At 42.6% G+C, this 18,491-nt stretch overlaps 2 protein-coding genes and 1 long non-coding RNA gene across 3 annotated transcripts in view; 1 reads left to right on the top strand and 2 right to left on the bottom strand.

Moving 5' to 3' along the window:
* Positions 1–9,852: 9,852 nt before the first annotated feature.
* LOC112099105 lies at positions 9,853–11,907 on the bottom strand. Its single transcript, XM_024186205.1, has 3 exons — positions 11,462–11,907; positions 11,061–11,293; positions 9,853–10,973 (listed from the first exon to the last, which is right to left on the bottom strand). The coding sequence occupies exons 1-3, from the start codon at positions 11,905–11,907 to the stop codon at positions 9,853–9,855; spliced, it is 1,800 nt and encodes a 599-aa protein (XP_024041973.1).
* A 2,827-nt stretch (positions 11,908–14,734) lies between these two features.
* Positions 14,735–16,425, bottom strand: LOC112098884. The gene is made up of 2 exons (XR_002905934.1): positions 15,966–16,425; positions 14,735–15,098 (listed from the first exon to the last, which is right to left on the bottom strand). It is a non-coding gene; the product is annotated as an uncharacterized LOC112098884 (long non-coding RNA).
* Positions 16,426–18,160: 1,735 nt separating this feature from the next.
* LOC18044988 (mitochondrial import inner membrane translocase subunit TIM8) overlaps positions 18,161–18,491 on the top strand; it is a 1,717-nt gene continuing 1,386 nt past the window's right edge. Inside the window, exon 1 of the mRNA XM_006436840.2 lies at positions 18,161–18,332. Within this exon, the coding sequence (XP_006436903.2) occupies positions 18,285–18,332 (48 nt within the window). The 5' untranslated portion in view covers positions 18,161–18,284. The remainder of the gene's footprint in view (positions 18,333–18,491) is intronic.

Here is an 18,491-nt window from a genome sequence, read left to right as displayed (position 1 = left end):
GATTTACCGGCATTCTAGGTCTGGTTTTTTGTGCTGGGTGGTTCTGAAAAATTTTTTGGTATATTGCCGGTTGGGTATAAATTTTTGTTGGTAATTACTTGGTGAAAATTGTCGGTATATGTATTACACTTGGTAATTATTTGGTGAAAATTACTGGTTGGGTATAAATTTTTGTTTGTAATTACTTGTGAAAAAACATGTTCATCGTTGAAAATACAATCGTGCAATTACATGTTCATCACTGTAATTAGTTCGGTTTAGCCAAATATAAGCGAAATGTTAGAAAAACTTGTTCGAACAAAATATAAGTCAAACATCAATCACATTCATTGTTGTCTTTGTTACTATGTTGATGTAGCAAATGTTGGAAACTTCCACTTCCAGATCCTTCGTACGTCATTGAATAAGAAGGATAATATGGTTGTAAAGCATACGGCGGGAGTGGTTGCTGTAATATATAAAAAATTAAAACATGATATGAGATTTTAGAAATTAAAAAATATAAGTATAACAAATATTTAATATTCGTATTAAGAATAAATTATTATAAATTTTTACAAAATTTTGATCCACCAATAATTTAATCCATCATATTCTAAAAATTTAAATTAAAAAATAATAAATTGAACACAAAATTTAAATTAAAAAATTCTAAATCGAAACAAAATTTAAATTAAAAATTTCTAAATCCCACCCATCATTTAAATTAAAAAAACTTTTAAATAAAAAAATTTCTAAATCAAACACAACATTTATATTAAAAGAAATTCTAAATCCAACACAAAATTTAAATTAAAAATTTCTAAATCAAATTTATCATTATTTGATTTCTAAATAAAAATTTCATTATCATATAACAAAAAATAATAGAATAAATAAAAAATCACTCTTTACCAGCTGGGTGTTTTACTTCAAGCTGGTGATAAGCTACTCCTGCTAGGCTGCTAATGTCGATTTCCTGCTTCTAAAATGAGAAAAAAAAAACCCAACTCAATCCTTTCACGTGAATGAGCAAATACTCCTGCCCTAATGCCGTTCTCTTTACTTGTGAAATGAGAGAAAAATCTCAACTCAATTAGTGCTTTTCGACAGCTAGAATCAAATGTGGGGGAAAAAGAGTAAAAAACGTGAAAAAAGCAAAAGTAGCAAGAAAAAACAAAAGGGGCAAAAGTTCACGTGGTGGGGCGTGGGGCTGAGAGAAACGGCATTACTGTATGACGTTTCTCTCAGCATTCTCTCAGCATTCTCGCTGAGAAGCATTTTCCATATCCAAAAGCTCCTTGCACTCCTTATTAACTGTGTCGAAAGCATCAATGAACAATTTGTCCACAAGATCCATCACTCCTATGAACAAGCTGAAGTTAGGTAAGTAATATCTTCATGCCAAATTAAAACATCAAAGAAAATTGAAACAGTAAAGAAATTTGATATACCTCAAAATAATGTTTCTCAAGCTCCGTTTCTACTACCACTAAGGGTGGCAAAACGAATAATTGAATCAAATTCGAATCGAATCCTAAACGAATTGGGTCAAAATTCTGTACATTTAGATTCGATTCATTTATTAAACAAATTGAAATCTCAAGATTCGAATTCGATTCGTTTACTAAATGAATATTCGGTTCAATTTGTTTAATAGAATTAATAAACCAATTGAATCAAATTCAAATTCGTTCATTATTCATTTATCCTAATAATAAACAAATCCATAACAGATCGAATTGAATATGAATTTATTTACAAAAATTAAATAAATAATCCAAACCATAAGATTTTTCATATCATTTATATATTGCCTTATTATTATTTATAATTACTAGATCAACCTTCAAATCTTAAAATTTTTCATAAATATTTAAGAATAAATAAGTAATTTAATTAAACGAATAGTAAATAAATTTTAAACGAATAGATTGTGTTTGGGAGAGATACTGTTTGGGAGAAATACGTCGACGAGACCAGGAATGACGAGCAGATATGACGAGCAGATATCCGATGGCAGAGTCCTGCGAACCGGTGTGTTCCGTAAAAGCCTGGTGCGCGGAGGAACAGGAGCAGAAATATCCTGCTCGTCCACAATGTTGTCATCCGCGAGGCCAATTCCCTATAAGAGGTATACGGCCATTCCGGCTAGAGGTCGATAGGCGAGGAGACCCGGTCGACGGCAGTTGGCAAGACATGCTCTCCAGCCCGAGAATCTAGGCACGACGGCCACGCTTTCCCCTAAACCGTGGCGTAACACGCAAGATCTCGCAGAACCACGACAGCCACGCTTTCCCCTGAACCGTGACGTAACACGCAAGATCTCGCAGAACCACGACAGCCACGCCTTCCCCTGAACCATGGCGTAACACGCAAGATCCCCCGTTTGCCCATAACGCAACAGTCAGAGCCCCAGACCGTCTCGAAAAAAGCGGAAAACTGGGATTCAGAGGAAGCCTATAAAAAGGTAGCCAACGAAGGTAAAAGGGTTAGCAATTTCGATTCTAAAAGAGAGAAAACAATCTAAGAGCCATAAGATTGGTGGCGAGCGTTCCCCGAACCTTCATATCTGACTTGAGCGTCGGAGGGTTTGCGCCGGGAAAACAACCGGCGTACTCTGACTTGTCTGTGTGCGCAGGAACCTCCGGGGAAGAAGCCTTACGCGGAGACCTCCTGGTCGTGGTGAAGTTGATCGAGCAGAGATCCTGGTCGTAGGCAGAGGAGAACCAGAATCCCGCATCAACATTTTGGCGCCGTCTGTGGGGATCCAGAGCAAAAAGCTTCTGTTGATAGCAAGAAGAGGGGTGAAGTAAGCGAAAAGCAATGGAGACAGGAGGAAGTAGTGCACAAGGGGGTGATATGAGGCTTAACGATTCCGTGACGCTGAGGGAGATAGTCAGCGAAGCACGGGAAAAAGTCATGTTCGACCGGATGGAACGGATGGAAAAGCAGATGGAGACCTTGACAACCATCCTGCATGAGCTGCGGAGCGAGCGAAGGGTAACCCAAGAGGGAAGGGTGAGAGGTGGTGGAGTGGCACCAGGTCCCGATAGTGCGGGGAGAAGTCAAACCACAGGGAGACTCGGTGGTGAGAGGGGTAGCGTACCTCTACGGGGAGAATTTCATAGAGAAAGAGAGCGGTCCCCGGCAAGACAGACTTATGACGCGGACGACGGGGTGGTGAATGCAGAGGAAACAGAGTTGAGGCAACACTTGCAAGATGTAGAGCAAGAGCGGGATCAAGTTGCAGCACGTGACCCTGGTCGTGCAGGGCAGCTGGAGGAGGAAGTGCGCAGACTAGCGCAGATAATTGACGACATGCAAGGGAGGAACAGAGCCCCTGGTTGGAGGATAATGCTGGACGGAGAATCGCCGCTCGCAGCGGAGATCATGAGGGCAGTTATTCCGAGAGATTTCCGCCTCCCCGACCTCAGATACTCGGGAAGAACTGATCCGCTGATGCACATAGAGCGCTTCAACGACATAACTGGGGTACAAGGACTATCTCAACCCCAAAGGTGCAGGGTGTTCCCACTATCCCTCGAGGGACGTGCACGAGAATGGTACAGGAAACTTCCTCGGGGCAGCATTAAAACCTTCGAGCAGATGTGCCAGGAATTCGCAGAGCAGTTCAGTGGGGCGATGTCACCGGAAGATGACATGATGGAGCTGAAAAGCATGAAACGGGGGGAGCAAGAAACCCTTCGGGAATTCATCAAGAGGTTTCATCGGGCTGTACTCGACTTGGGAGCCTTCAACCACCCTCAGGCGTTAAGGGGATTGAAAGAAGGGGTAAAGATAGAAAGGCTGTGGTACAATTTGAGAAGCCCAGCTATTCAAACGTATGCGGCCGCATACGAGCAGGCTAAAAGAGACATCGAGATCGAAGAGGAGAAGGCTGCACGGATCAAGACAGACCAGTTAGAAGGGTTGGGGAGGAAAGAGAAGAAAGCATTACCAGGGAATGGGCCGATCAGGAGAAGGGACCACCAGGCCTCCGGTAGTGGAGCAGGAGGTAGGGTCACCGCTTACCAGCCTCATCAGAGGCCACCACAGTATCAGCACAGCAGGGCGCAACCTCCTCGTCCCCCAGCTAGGGAACCTTGGACGAGAAATGATCCGGCATCTGGTGGTCTTCATCAACATTCCCACGGTGGCAGGACGAGCAGACCAGAAGTACTTCCACCGCCCCCAACTCAGAGCGGGGCAAACAGAGAAAGAGCGGTGCATCTGATTGACCAGAACCAGGACTATGGGCGGTACACTCCCTTGAAGATGTCCCTGGATGAGCTATACGAGGCTATAAAGGATCGAGGGCTGCTGCACCCCCCTACACCAATAACAAAGCTACCCAACAGGAGGGATAGAGGACGTTATTGTAAGTTCCGTGGCACCCATGGCCATACCACAACAGAGTGTAGAGATCTCAAGACCCAGGTCGAAGATTTGGTGAGAAATCGGTACCTGGACGAGTTTATGGATGGGACTTTTCCGATGGTGGCCACGACAGATGAAGGGGAGCAGAGCGATAGAATCTTGAGGCGCGAGCAGCCCGCAGTAAGAGTGATAACCGGGGGCCCAACGTTGGCCGGAGATTCGAACAGATCGAGAAAAAATTATGCTAGGTACGCCATGACCAGTAAAGAGGTACTCCTCAACACCCCAGCAGCCAAACGAGGAAGGGTCAGGCAAGTGCCAATCATGTGGACGGATGAGGATGAGGAAGGGATTCTATACCCCCACGAGGATGCCTTAGTCATCAGGGCTACGGTCGCTAGCAAGAAGTTTGACCGGATACTGGTTGATACAGGGAGCTCAGTTGATGTGTTGTTTAAGTCAACCCTGGAAGAGATGGGAATAGCCGACCGAAAGCTGGAATACACCAACACCTCCTTGAAGGGGTTCGGGGGAGGGAAGCTGGTTCCTCTGGGCGTGGTCGAACTGCCCATCACAATTGGGAGCCCCCCGACAGAAAGAACAGTGATACTGGACTTTGTCGTAGTGGATGAGGAAGGCCCTTACCAGATGATCTTAGGTCGGCCATTTTTAAGGATGAGCAAAGCGGTGTTGTCCAACCATTATCTGGCTCTGAAGTACCGGGTGAATGGGGTAGTAGGAGTGGTACGAGGAGACCAGAGGATCGCAAGAAGCTGCTACTGCTCGGCAGCAAGGGAGGCAATGCAGATAACATCCCTCGATACCCGAGTGGAAAACAAGACTGGCAGACAAGAACCTGTAGAGGATCTGGAAACAGTGAGCATGGGACCAGAGAACCCGGGAAAGACGATCAGAATCGGGTCGAGACTTAAGAGAGAGCAAAAGCAGGAGTTGGTGAAATGCTTACAAGCTCATGCTGATGTGTTTGCCTGGACACATGAAGACATGCCAGGGATTGACCCTGAGGTAGCGTGTCATAAGCTGGCAATAAAGAAGGGTGCTCGGGCAGTAAGGCAGAAGAGGAGGTGCTTCAACCAGGAGAGGTATGAGGCTGTAAATGACGAGGTGGAGAAGCTCTTGAGAGCAGGGTTCATTCGGGAAGTCAGTTACCCAGAATGGATATCAAACGTGGTGCTGGTAAAGAAGGCAAACGGCAAATGGAGGATGTGTGTGGATTTCACAGACCTCAACAAGGCGTGCCCAAAAGACAGCTTCCCTTTACCAAGGATCGACCAGCTAGTAGATTCAACGGCTGGACATGGTCTGCTTAGCTTCATGGACGCATTCTCGGGATACAACCAGATCCCCATGTACGAGCAGGATGAGGAGAGCACGGCTTTCATCACTAACCAAGGTTTGTTCTGTTACAGGGTGATGCCATTCGGTCTCAAGAATGCTGGGGCCACCTATCAAAGGCTGGTGAACAAAGTCTTTAAGCCGTTGATCGGGAAAACCATGGAGGTGTACGTGGATGACATGATTACCAAGTCCAAAATCCCGAAGGAACACGTCAGACACCTCGAGGAGACATTCGAGCTTCTGAGGAAGTATAAGATGAAGCTCAACCCGGAGAAGTGTGCTTTTGGGGTCGAGTCAGGGAAATTCCTGGGATTCATGGTGAGCCATAGGGGGATTGAAGCAAATCCCGAGAAAATCCAGGCGATTGTGCAAATGACGTCTCCTCGTAACCTGAAGGAGATGCAGAGCCTCACGGGGAGGTTGGCGGCGCTGAGCAGATTCATATCCAAGGCTACAGATAAGTGTCAGCCATTCTTTCAAGTGATAAGGAGGGGAAAGAAAACAGAATGGACCCCAGAATGCGAGGAAGCCTTCCGAAACTTGAAGCAATACTTACAGCAAGCTCCGCTGCTGTCCACACCGAGGGATGGGGACAAGTTGTATCTGTATTTGGCGGTATCGGATCGGGCCGCCAGTTCTGTTCTGGTGAGAGAGGAAGAAGGAGTTCAGTATCCGATATACTACACCAGCAAGGCCCTGCTCGACGCTGAGACCAGATACCCACCGTTGGAGAAATGGGCGCTTGCCCTTGTGGTTGCTGCTCGGAAGTTGAGGCCATATTTTCAAGCCTTCCCGGTCTCGGTAATAACAAACCAGCCATTGCGTCAAACTCTGCACAAGCCAGATGCTTCTGGTCGGCTCGTCAAGTGGGCTGTGGAGCTGAGCGAGTTCGACATTGACTATAAACCCCGCGCAGCGATAAAGGCCCAGGCAATGGCCGATTTCGTAGCTGAATTCACAGAGCCCGAAGTATGCTTAGATCAACAAGATGCAGCTACAGGCGGTGACGAAACTCAAGTATGGCAGGTGTCTGTGGATGGGTCATCAGGGGAGCGGGGTTCAGGAGCAGGGATCGTCCTGGAAGGCCCAGAGGGGGAGGAGATCTCTTATGCTGTAAAGTTGGAATTTGCAGCCACAAATAACCAGGCAGAGTATGAAGCCTTGATAGCAGGTCTGGAATTGGCTAAGGCCGTGAAAGCAGACAGAGTTAAGATCAGAACCGATTCCCAGCTGGTCGCGAATCATGTCAGTGAAAGATTCCAACCAAGAGAGGAGAAGATGGAACAGTACCTGAAGATAGTCAGACGGATGATGGGGAAGTTCGAGGCAGTGGAGGTGATACAAATCCCCAAGGAGCAGAATAGTCGAGCAGACATTTTGGCGAGGATGGCGGCAGTAGCCGACCCAAAAATGCCAAAGTCGGTCCCTCTGGAGGTGAAGTCCAGCCCAAGTATCGAGCAGAATTTGGGGGTGTTACGGATAGAACAAAAATGCTCGTGGAGGGACCCGATAGTTTCATACCTTAGGGACGGGATATTACCACCAGATAAGCTGCGAGCTCGGAAGATTAGAGCCCAGGCCTCGAGATACACGATGATCGATGGGGTACTGTATCGGCGAGGATATACACTACCGTTCCTTCGGTGTTTGGATGAGGACGACGCGGATTACGTGCTGAGAGAAGTACATGAAGGAATTTGCGGAAATCATTCTGGCGGGAGGTCCCTGGCCCACAAGGTTCTAAGGCAGGGATATTTCTGGCCGACAATGCACCAGGATGCGCAAAAGAAGACCAGGAGTTGTGCAAGCTGCCAGAGTTTTGCAAATTTCTCCAACCAACCACCAGAGAAGCTCACCTCCATGGCCTCCCCTTGGCCATTTGCTCAATGGGGAATTGATCTGATCGGCCCACTGCCAAAAGGACGAGGAGCAGCAACGCATGCAATAGTTGCTATAGATTACTTCACGAAATGGATAGAGGTGGAAGCCCTTAGCAGGATCACAGAGAAGAAAACAACAGACTTCGTGTGGAGAAACCTGGTCTGCCGATACGGGATCCCTTATGCCTTGGTAACGGATAATGGCAGGCAGTTCGATAATCACAGCTTCAGGGATTTCTGCCAGGACCTCGGGATAGAGCTGAAGTATTGCTCGCCTGCTCACCCTCAATCGAACGGACAAGTAGAAGCAGCCAACAAGACCATCAAGAGGCTTTTGAAAACCAGGCTCGGAGCAAAAAAGGGTGCGTGGGTTGACGAGCTGCCAGGTGTGCTATGGGCATACAGAACAACCCACAAAACCGCAACTGGGGAGACACCTTTCGCTTTGGCTTTCGGACATGAAGCGGTCGTGCCGGCTGAGATAGGAACGACCACACACCGGACAAATCATTTCAATGAGCAGGAGAACGACGAGCAGATATGTTTGAATCTTGATCTGCTAACGGAGAGGAGGGAGCAAGCAGCCAAGCGATCAGGCATTTACCAACAGAGGGTTGCTCGGTATTACAACCAGAAGGTGAACATACGGCAATTCAGGGTCGGAGACTGGGTATTGAGAAGAGTGAATCAGAGCACCAAAGATTCGACTCAAGGAGTGCTGGGACCGAATTGGGAAGGGCCATATAGAGTCAAGCAGATAGCGGGACCCGGAGCTTACAAGCTGGTTCGCGCAGACGGCCACGGGGTGAAACGCCCATGGAACGCAGCACACCTCCGGAAATACTTCCAGTAAGATTTGTACACATGTGAAAGCTATTTTCGCTCATGTTCATTACCGTTTATCTTTCACCCTTATTGTCAAAGCAAGTTCATACAGAACAACCCACAAAACCTGCAATTGATGGAACTTGAAACTGTAAGAAAAATCAAAGGCATGCAAAGGCTCACCAAGTCTCAAAGCCTGTCTTATGGCGAGACAGAAGCCAAGCGTGCCAGGATCTGCTCGGCCACGAGAAGGCAGCAGAATCCCAATCCTCGAAAAATCCAAGGCACGCAAAGGCTCACCGAGTCTCAAAGCCTGTCTTATGGCGAGACAGAAGCCAAGCGTGCCAGGATCTGCTCGGCCACGAGAAGGCAGCAGAATCCCAATCCTCGAAAAATCCAAGGCACGCAAAGGCTCACCGAGTCTCAAAGCCTGTCTTATGGCGAGACAGAAGCCAAGCGTGCCAGGATCTGCTCGGCCACGAGAAGGCAGCAGAATCCCAATCCTCGAAAAATCCAAGGCACGCAAAGGCTCACCGAGTCTCAAAGCCTGTCTTATGGCGAGACAAAAGCCAAGCATGCCAGGATCTGCTCGGCCACGAGAAGGCAGCAGAATCCCAATCCTCGAAAAATCCAAGGCACGCAAAGGCTCACCGAGTCTCAAAGCCTGTCTTATGGCGAGACAGAAGCCAAGCGTGCCAGGATCTGCTCGGCCACGAGAAGGCAGCAGAATCCCAATCCTCGAAAAACCCAAGGCACGCAAAGGCTCACCGAGTCTCAAAGCCTATCTTATGGCGAGACAGAAGCCAAGCATGCCAGGATCTGCTCGACCACGAGAAGGCGAGCAGATTCCCAAAACATTCGAAGAAATTCCCAAGGCATGCAAAGGCTCGCCAAGTCTCAAAGCCTATCTTATGGCGAGACAGAAGCCAAGCATGCCAGGATCTGCTCGACCACGAGAAGGCGAGCAGATTCCCAAAACATTCGAAGAAATTCCCAAGGCATGCAAAGGCTCGCCAAGTCTCAAAGCCTATCTTATGGCGAGACAGAAGCCAAGCATGCCAGGATCTGCTCGACCACGAGAAGGCGAGTAGACTCCCAAAACATTCGAAGAAATTCCCAAGGCATGCAAAGGCTCGCCAAGTCTCAAAGCCTATCTTATGGCGAGACAGAAGCCAAGCGTGCCAGGATCTGCTCGACCGCGCGAAGGCAAACCGAATCCCAGGCATTGGAAAATCTTCAAAGGCATGCGGCCAAACCCTGAGCCAAGCCGGAACTTGCTCGTCTAGACGAGGACAAGCAGATTCTCAAGCAAAAATTAATTCGTAATTACAACACAAGAAAGTAATCAAAAAATATTTTATTAATTTGTTAATAATTAACAGAGGGGATAATCTTCATAAACATTTTCCACTACAATAAAAGAAATATATCAAAAAGACGGCAGATCAGTGAGCCGAGCAGCATCGGTTGGCTGAACCTCCTCAGGTGCGGGGGGGGGGGTATCGCCAGTTGCGTCCGGGGGGGTGCTCGCCTCGCCCACTTCAGCAGGGACTGCACGAAGAGGTGAGTTTTCCTCCTCAATCACGATCGGCTCTACCCCCTCGGCATCTTCCTTGGCCGCCTCCTCATCCATATGCCGAGCGACACCAGCTGCAAGGTCATCCACCTTCAGGTCAGGGTGTTGCTTCCCGAGGACGGCCATGATGCAACGATAGGAATGCCGAAGTCCCTGGTCGTACTGGTTGTCGGCCTCCCTCTCCAAGTTCTCGACCTGAGCCCGGTGGGAGTCACGGAGAGATTCGAGCTGAGCCTCATACATAGCCTTCTGCCTTTGCAGATCCTCCTGGACCTTGGTAAGCTCCTCCTCGAGGGTAATGGCTTTTGCTTGAGCAAGTGATTCTTGCTCTATCAGCTTGAGATTCTCGAGATTCAGCTCCGCTGCTTTCTTCTCGGCAACGTCAGCTCTGCTCGTCGCCGATTGAATATCCTCCTTCATCTTCCGGTCGTAGCGGCCAACCTTAGCCTTGTAATAGGTGGTCATGCAGCTGAGGTGGAAAGCGCTATGCTGCATGGCCCCCACCAGCTCACCCAAGGTGCGGCCGTCAAAGTCCTCCAGGTCCTTATTGCTCAAGGATTTAGTAAACTCATTGAGGTAAGGGACCAGTTGTTCTGCTCGGCTGTCAGGTAAGCGAGATCGAGGCCCGACAGGAGGAGAAGAGGTAGCAGGATCTGTGGCTACTCCACTAGCTTCCCCGACTTTTACAGGAGCCGGAGGTAAAATCTTCAAGGGTGGGGCCTGCTGCACGATGTTGGCCCGCTTTGCGGTAGGGGCATCCTTACTCTCGTCCCTCTTCGTGGTTGGAGGTCGAGAACGTTTTCGGGTCAGAGCCCCAATCACAGCGTCCTCCATCCTATGGCCAGGAAGTATCAAGCGAGACTCGAGCAAGTTGTATGTGGTTAACAGTTCCCGGCTCGAGCAGGAATTGACTAGCACAGCCTCAACCCGTTTGAGCTGGCCAGGTCGGAGTGGGAAATGAACGCCCCAAGAAACTACAACACAAACAGACACTTGGTTAGAAACAAGCCAATAAAACAAGAACAACTATGGATACAAGGCATTCGGAGCGAGCAGGCAACCTGGGACCGTGAAACGGGGTGGGACCCGATAATCCTTCCCGTCCATTTGTGCGACCTGACCCCAAGGACCCCCAGCAAAAAAGAACTTTCTCTTCCAATTCCCACCACCACCAGTAGGGAGGTCGGTTATAGGTTTCCTTGTCTTGGCGCTAGATTGGAAGTAGTACCAGCCGGCATCTTTGGGGCTGCTCTTTAGCTGGTACAGGTGCTTCACCTCATCAACCGTGGGCTCGCTTTGGCAACATCTGTCCCACAATATGAACAGACCAGAGAGCACTCTCCACCCATTGGGATTCAGCTGACCAGGAGCTAGATTTAGTCCGTTAAGTATCCGGGCAAAGTAAGGTTGCAAGGGACACCTCAGCCCGTACTTAAAGCTGTCCAGGTACAGGGTAACATACCCCCTAGGAGGCCGGCTGGGAGCATCTTTCTTTCCCGGGACCTTGAGAGGTATCTCACCAGGAATACTATACCTAAGTCGGAGGTCATTGAGCTCGTCAAACGTGGTCGTACACGACATGTAATCAATGGCATAATCACGCGACAAGGCTCTACCTCCTACTGTACCCCGTTCTTCTGGTCGTGATGTTCCAGATGGAGACACCTCACCAGAATCACCTTCCCCCTTCTCACTCAAGGTGCCTCCAGAGCCAGAAGATCCCTCTTCACCACTACTTCCGCTCGTGGAGGTCGTTTGGGGGGACATCCTCCTAGCGCTAGTCCCGACACTAGACCTAGTGGGTTCTAAGGGGGCCCCAGGGTCAAATGCAGAATCAGCGGGCAGACTAGGCAAAAAACCTAGTTCGTCGTCACCAACCTCAACGACCTTCTCCTTACCCTTCGACATATCCTAAGTTCTACCCAAAACACCACCGCCAACTACAACCTCAAGCAAAGCAGAGAGAAAGGAAATTACCTACTGTTTGGGAGAGATACTGTTTGGGAGAAATACGTCGACGAGACCAGGAATGACGAGCAGATATCCGATGGCAGAGTCCTGCGAACCGGTGTGTTCCGTAAAAGCCTGGTGCGCGGAGGAACAGGAGCAGAAATATCCTGCTCGTCCACGATGTTGTCATCCGCGAGGCCAATTCCCTATAAGAGGTATACGGCCATTCCGGCTAGAGGTCGATAGGCGAGGAGACCCGGTCGACGGCAGTTAGCAAGACATGCAAGATCTCGCAGAACCACGACAGCCACGCTTTCCCCTGAACCGTGACGTAACACGCAAGATCTCGCAGAACCACGACAGCCACGCCTTCCCCTGAACCATGGCGTAACACGCAAGATCCCCCGTTTGCCCATAACGCAGCAGTCAGAGCCCCAGACCGTCTCGGAAAAAGCGGAAAACTGGGATTCAGAGGAAGCCTATAAAAAGGTAGCCAACGAAGGTAAAAGGGTTAGCAATTTCGATTCTAAAAGAGAGAAAACAATCTAAGAGCCATAAGATTGGTGGCGAGCGTTCCCCGAACCTTCATATCTGACTTGAGCGTCGGAGGGTTTGCGCCGGGAAAACAACCGGCGTACTCTGACTTGTCTGTGTGCGCAGGAACCTCCGGGGAAGAAGCCTTACGCGGAGACCTCCTGGTCGTGGTGAAGTTGATCGAGCAGAGATCCTGGTCGTAGGCAGAGGAGAACCAGAATCCCGCATCAACAGATTGTATTCGGTTCGTTTATATCTCATTTATTAAACGAATCTTAAACGAATAAACAAATCAATGTCTTCAAATCTAAATTCAATTCGTTTAATAAAATAATCAAATCGAATTTACCCACTTATTAAATAAATTAATTTTTTCAAATTCAAACTCATTTAATTTGCTTCAAATCGAATCGAATAATCGACCGACTCAAATTGCCACGCCTACTACCAGCCCAATGAACCCACACAAATGGCGACAAGTGTTCAAATTTTCTATTCTACAAACAGGGCCAACAATAAATACTCTCTTCAAAGTTCAAATCACCATTAATAGCTCTTTGCTTATGGAGCTATGGAGACTGAGCAAGGCAAGCAAATTTTCCGTGGCTTGGAAGAGTAAAAATCGCAAAATCTCCCGCAGCTTGACCAAAAATCAATGTTGGTTTGTGTATGTTAATTAAAGGTGCGTTTGGAATTGAAGTTGGGCAGCTATAGCTTAAAAGTTACAGCACTAAAGTGTTTGATAAACACTAACTGCTGTAATTTTTAAGCTACGTTGATATGATTTTTCACTTGTATAATATAAAATTTATTATATCTTTAATAATTTTATCAAAATTATTATTTAAAATTTATATTTACTATATATTATTAACTTTTGTTTCATAATCATAACTTTTTTTTCACAACAACTGTAACTTAAAAGCTACGGCACCTGAATTCTAAACGCACTCTAATTCTTTGAGCAATAAGTTCTTGTTTGTGAAGGCCAATACGGTGACGTAAAAGATTTAGTCAACACTTCATATCTTTAGGAATTTTTTTAATTTTAATTTGCAAAAAGATAACCATCGTGATATGATGGTATGCTAATATACTACTATGTCAACTTTATTATATTTATCTTTTATCTTTTTTATTTCTTTGTATTTTTTTTTAATTGTCAAACATTTGTCATTTAGTCATGAGTTTAGCCTTAATTCTTAGATTGGTGAAGGTAGATGTTAGTTTTAATTATATTTGTCTTGTACCAATAAAATATTCTCTTAACATTTTATATTATTTTGTCAGTGTTGATTTTTATAGTTTCGTATGTCTATAAGTGGTCAATTGATGATGTCTGCCAATAGTGACCATGTTATCAGATCATACACCCACGTATAGAATTGACTTACTTGGTGAGCTGGTAAGCTATGATTTTTTTTTTTTAAAAAAAAAAAACAACTTCAATCTTTTTGCTTAATAACTTTGCTTTCATGCTTAAATTTAGATTTAATATGGGATGAACTGTCATGTCTAATATATCGATCCAATGTGTGAGGGTTTAGCTGTTAGAGATCTATGAAGTAGAGTTGTCTTCAAGAATTGTCTTCAAGAATCGAGAATTTAGGGGCCTATTTGGTATTGTTTCTGAATTTGTATTTTTTAAAAATCAAAATGAAAATCATAATGATGTTTTGTAGTTACCGTATTTTAAATTTAAATATGCGTCTGATATCATTTTCTGTATCCTGTATTTTAAAATTGAAAACAGTAATATGCGTTTGGTAGACAAAGTTAAAAATGATAAAAAACAGAGAATATGTGTTTGGTAATATTTATTTCAAAAACAATTTTTACTAAACATTTACATTATATTTATAGTTATAAAATAATTATTTAGCTAATACATACACAAATACAACAAAATAATTTAAACAAATTTATTATAAAATAATTACATGATGATTGAAAAAGATAAAAACTAAGAATATGTGTTCGATAGTACTATTTTCAGAAACAATTTTTACTAAACATTTAAGTTATAGTTAAAGAATAATTGTTTAATTAATTAATACATGCACAAACATACCATTAATAATTTAAACAAAAATAATAATAATAATAAATTACATGATGACAGTTTTAGTATTAGCATTAATGGAAAAAAAGTTTTATATCGTCATTGTTTTTACATTATAATTAAGCTATATATTGTAACACATATAAATTAAACAAAATAATTATTAAAAAAAATACATGATAGACATCATGGATTAACAAGTGTTGGAGATAAATCAATTTCGACAGTGTACAAGGTACTTGCAAATTACACTTATTTTATGAAAACAACCTCTAATGACAACAATGTCAACTACGAGCCTACACTTTCGCCGTGTAGTAAAATAATTACAGTATGTCAATAGAGTTTGACAAAATTTCAGCATGTAGTTTCTTTACCAACACAAAGCATAAAACTGCTACTACAGAAATAGAGAACAAAAAAGATGGATAGAAGAAAAGCAAGTGCCATGCCAAAGAAAGGATGAACTATATTTGTTTGTCCTTGAAGCTGACTGATCCCAAACGAAATTGCGAAAACCATAAGTCCAAGTTAAGCCATGAATCCATATTTCCTGCATGTGAGTTATTAAAAATGAAATTAAATACATATATATGAATCATCAAAATTAACTGAGATTGCTCCCCTAAACTTAATAACCAGCAAACCCAACAATGAAACTGGTAAGCTAATAATGTGTACATTGATAATTGATGCTACTTTTCAATTTGGTGACCAGTAGTATATTTTCAATAAGGAAGTTCAAATGTGTGACCTATCTAAGCAAGTAAAGTAGTAATCTAGTGAGGGTTATTCACCCAGCTAAACAAACATAATTTTGTTAACAAGCTATCATTTTGAATTGCTAATTCAAATTCGACACATGAATGCACAGATGCACAAGAACAAACAGAATTTTGCACACCATTTATTATAATAATTGAGCAGATTATTTTGCTTTTATTATTATAATTATTTTTTCATATGACCAAACACTTCTCAATCAAATTCATACGATTGTAGTCAATGCGAATATAAGTAAGAGAGCTCATACAAGAAATAAGAATTAGGATCTAAGGACTTTTGAGTCAAAAAAATAATAAAAACTCTAGGAAAAAGGTTCTTTCCTTTGTCGCACAATTCTCATAAAAGGCTTTCCAATCAAATTTCAATTTGAACTACTTTCATTGAGCCACCAAGCACAGAATTTAACTCATTGGATAGGTATCCTAATTTCTTTTATTCTCATATTTCTCATATGGGCATCTAAATAGATATGTGTTTCGTTTCTCACAAATCCAGCCAACATCAAATCGTTCTTTTTCTAACAATCCTTAAATAAGATACAAATGCAGAGCTCAAGAGACAAACATTCTATTTGTCTAAAAAATTGAACGAATATGATTTGGGTTTAAAATAAACAAAAAAAAACAACACTCACAATTTACTCAAATCAAAAAATTGAAGACTAGTACAAGCGAGCAGAGATGGAGCATAAATGAAGCAAAGAGCAGCAGAAGCAATAGTCGAGACTGGGCAGAGACGAAGTAGCAACAGCGGAGACGGGGCAACAGTAGCAACAGAGATGGAACAGCAGCCAATTTAGGGCACAGAGAGAGAGAGTTGTGACGGTGGATTGCGGTCGATGAACGAGTAACAGCCACCGAGGGGAGAGAGCTGTGAAGTAGACCGAGATAAAGAGGAAGGAGAGAGAGAGATTTGTGCACGATCCAAGTGGATTGTGGTCGAAGGAGAGGTTTCAACCACGAAGGGAGAGCTGTGACGAGATAACCAGAGGGAGGGGATAAGATTTTGGGGGAGGAAGATAACTTTTAGATTTTGTTTTGGGATTTATTTTTTAATTTAATTTGTAATTCGTTTGAAAACGTGTTTAGGACGTTCTCAATTTTATAACTGCAAACGTCAAAATGAATTCTTTGTTTTATAATTTATTTTTTGGATTCAAGCCACCAAACATATGTTATGTTTGTACTCCCAAAACAAAAACGAAAATAAGGCCTAAAAAACGGTACCAAACGGGCCCTATAATTCTACAAATAACACACACAGCAACTATTACAACGGCTGAAAAATGCAATGCTATAAGCTATGTTTGAAGCAAATCTATAATTGTTGTAGTTAAAGGAAATTTGGTTATGAAGCAACATCTTACAACACCACATCCCAACTATTTTTCTTTTCTTTATTTAATTCATTTTTTAATAATATTAATTTAATAAATTTACAAAAATATTATTGTTTTATCATGCGATCATAGTTTGACAATATAGCATAACAAGCACAACACCTTGTTACTAAAAAGGAGCTAAATTACTATAAAATTTTGAGAGCCTTTATAATACATATTACATTCAATGAAATCATACTACATATTCAAAACTCTATGCTTGTTGTAAGATAATGACTTATTATAAAAGTCGTAGATGCAAACATAACCTGACCTATGAAATAAGAAAATGGACACTGCAAAATGTAAATAGCTCAACCCATTGTATTCTTGAGTCTAATATTTGCTTAGCATTATAAAACTAAAGATGTGCAATAAGATATGCAGCGGAACAAGACACGCATCCGTATAGCACGACACGGGATGAGCATGCTTCGTTTAAGGCACTTGATATAGCATGGCCTATAGACAGATCAGATCGGTCTAGATTTTTAGGGTGTCACGATGTTAGATGGGCTAAAGCACGATACATCAAAATGTCCACAAGAACTACAATGTAAATTTTATTTGAATTACACTACGAGTAAATACTCATTTAATATTTATATTTTGAGTTAATTAGTCGTTTAATCTCTATATTAAAAAAAAAAACTCAAGACAACCTGCTATTAAACATGTTATATTCCTACCCTTATTTTTATTTACTTTTACAATATATCCTTGCAATAATTTTTTTGGGGATATCAATGAAAAAGTGTTAACTTACTAAATCAACATTAAAAGAAAATAGAAATTAGAGTAGATTTTTTTGTTATTATTGTTCTTTGAGGATTAATTTTGTAAATTAATTTGTTTATAAAATAATTATTGTAAGGATATTAAACATTGCTTGAAGCTGACTGATATTAATTTATTTATAAATAATAAATTAATAATTAGCAAAATCATTGCAAGGACACAAAAAATACTAGTTCTTTTAGATAGACATTTATTGGTTAATCTACTAATTAACAATAGATAAATTGATTAATTTCAAGAATATTGTAATAAAGGTAATATTGTAAAATCAAAGAAAAAGTAAGGGTAAGAGTATTATATACTTAAGAATAAGGTTGTCTTAAGGTGTTTTAAAAAATGTAGAGATTAAGTACACTTAAATCGAAATATAAGTAATAAACGCGAATTTACCTTGTACTATTATACAACATTAAATTCATTTCAATTAAATAGAATTTTTATTATTAATTAATATTGAATATTTTTATTATTAATTAATATTGTGTCATTTTAAATTATAAATTAATTTATTAATTAAATTTGAATTGAATCTCTATTATTTTTAGTGAAATGTTGTTTGTCAAGTTTTATTATTGCTGATTTTATTTTGCCTAGATGTAAAAATATTTTTAAATATGTTTCAACTGATTCATTAATAATTTAAAAGCTAATTGATAATATTGTCATTATTTTAGGGTTTTTAAAGGTGCTCTGGGCGGCTTTCTTTGAGGGATTTAAAAGAGGGTTTAAGCGAACAGCAAGCGGTGTCAAATAATCCAGTCGTGACTGAAGCCAATGGATAATTCCGCTCTAAATTCAGCTCAAATGCAGCAATTTCTTAATGTAAGTTCTCTCTGTTTTGAGTTTGATTAATTGTTCAATTGAATTTTAGTCCAATGAATTTGGCTACATACATGTATGGAAATTTATTTTATTCATAAATTGATTCCGATTTTTATGCATTCAGTGCGAAAAAGAGAGGGATTGGTGACATAAAAAGCC

Source organism: Citrus clementina, unplaced genomic scaffold, assembly GCF_000493195.1.
Source record: "Citrus clementina cultivar Clemenules unplaced genomic scaffold, Citrus_clementina_v1.0 scaffold_4, whole genome shotgun sequence".
NCBI lineage: Eukaryota > Viridiplantae > Streptophyta > Magnoliopsida > Sapindales > Rutaceae > Citrus > Citrus x clementina.
Note: the sequence above shows the minus strand (reverse complement) of the source record. Positions and strands in the feature narration are given on the sequence as shown.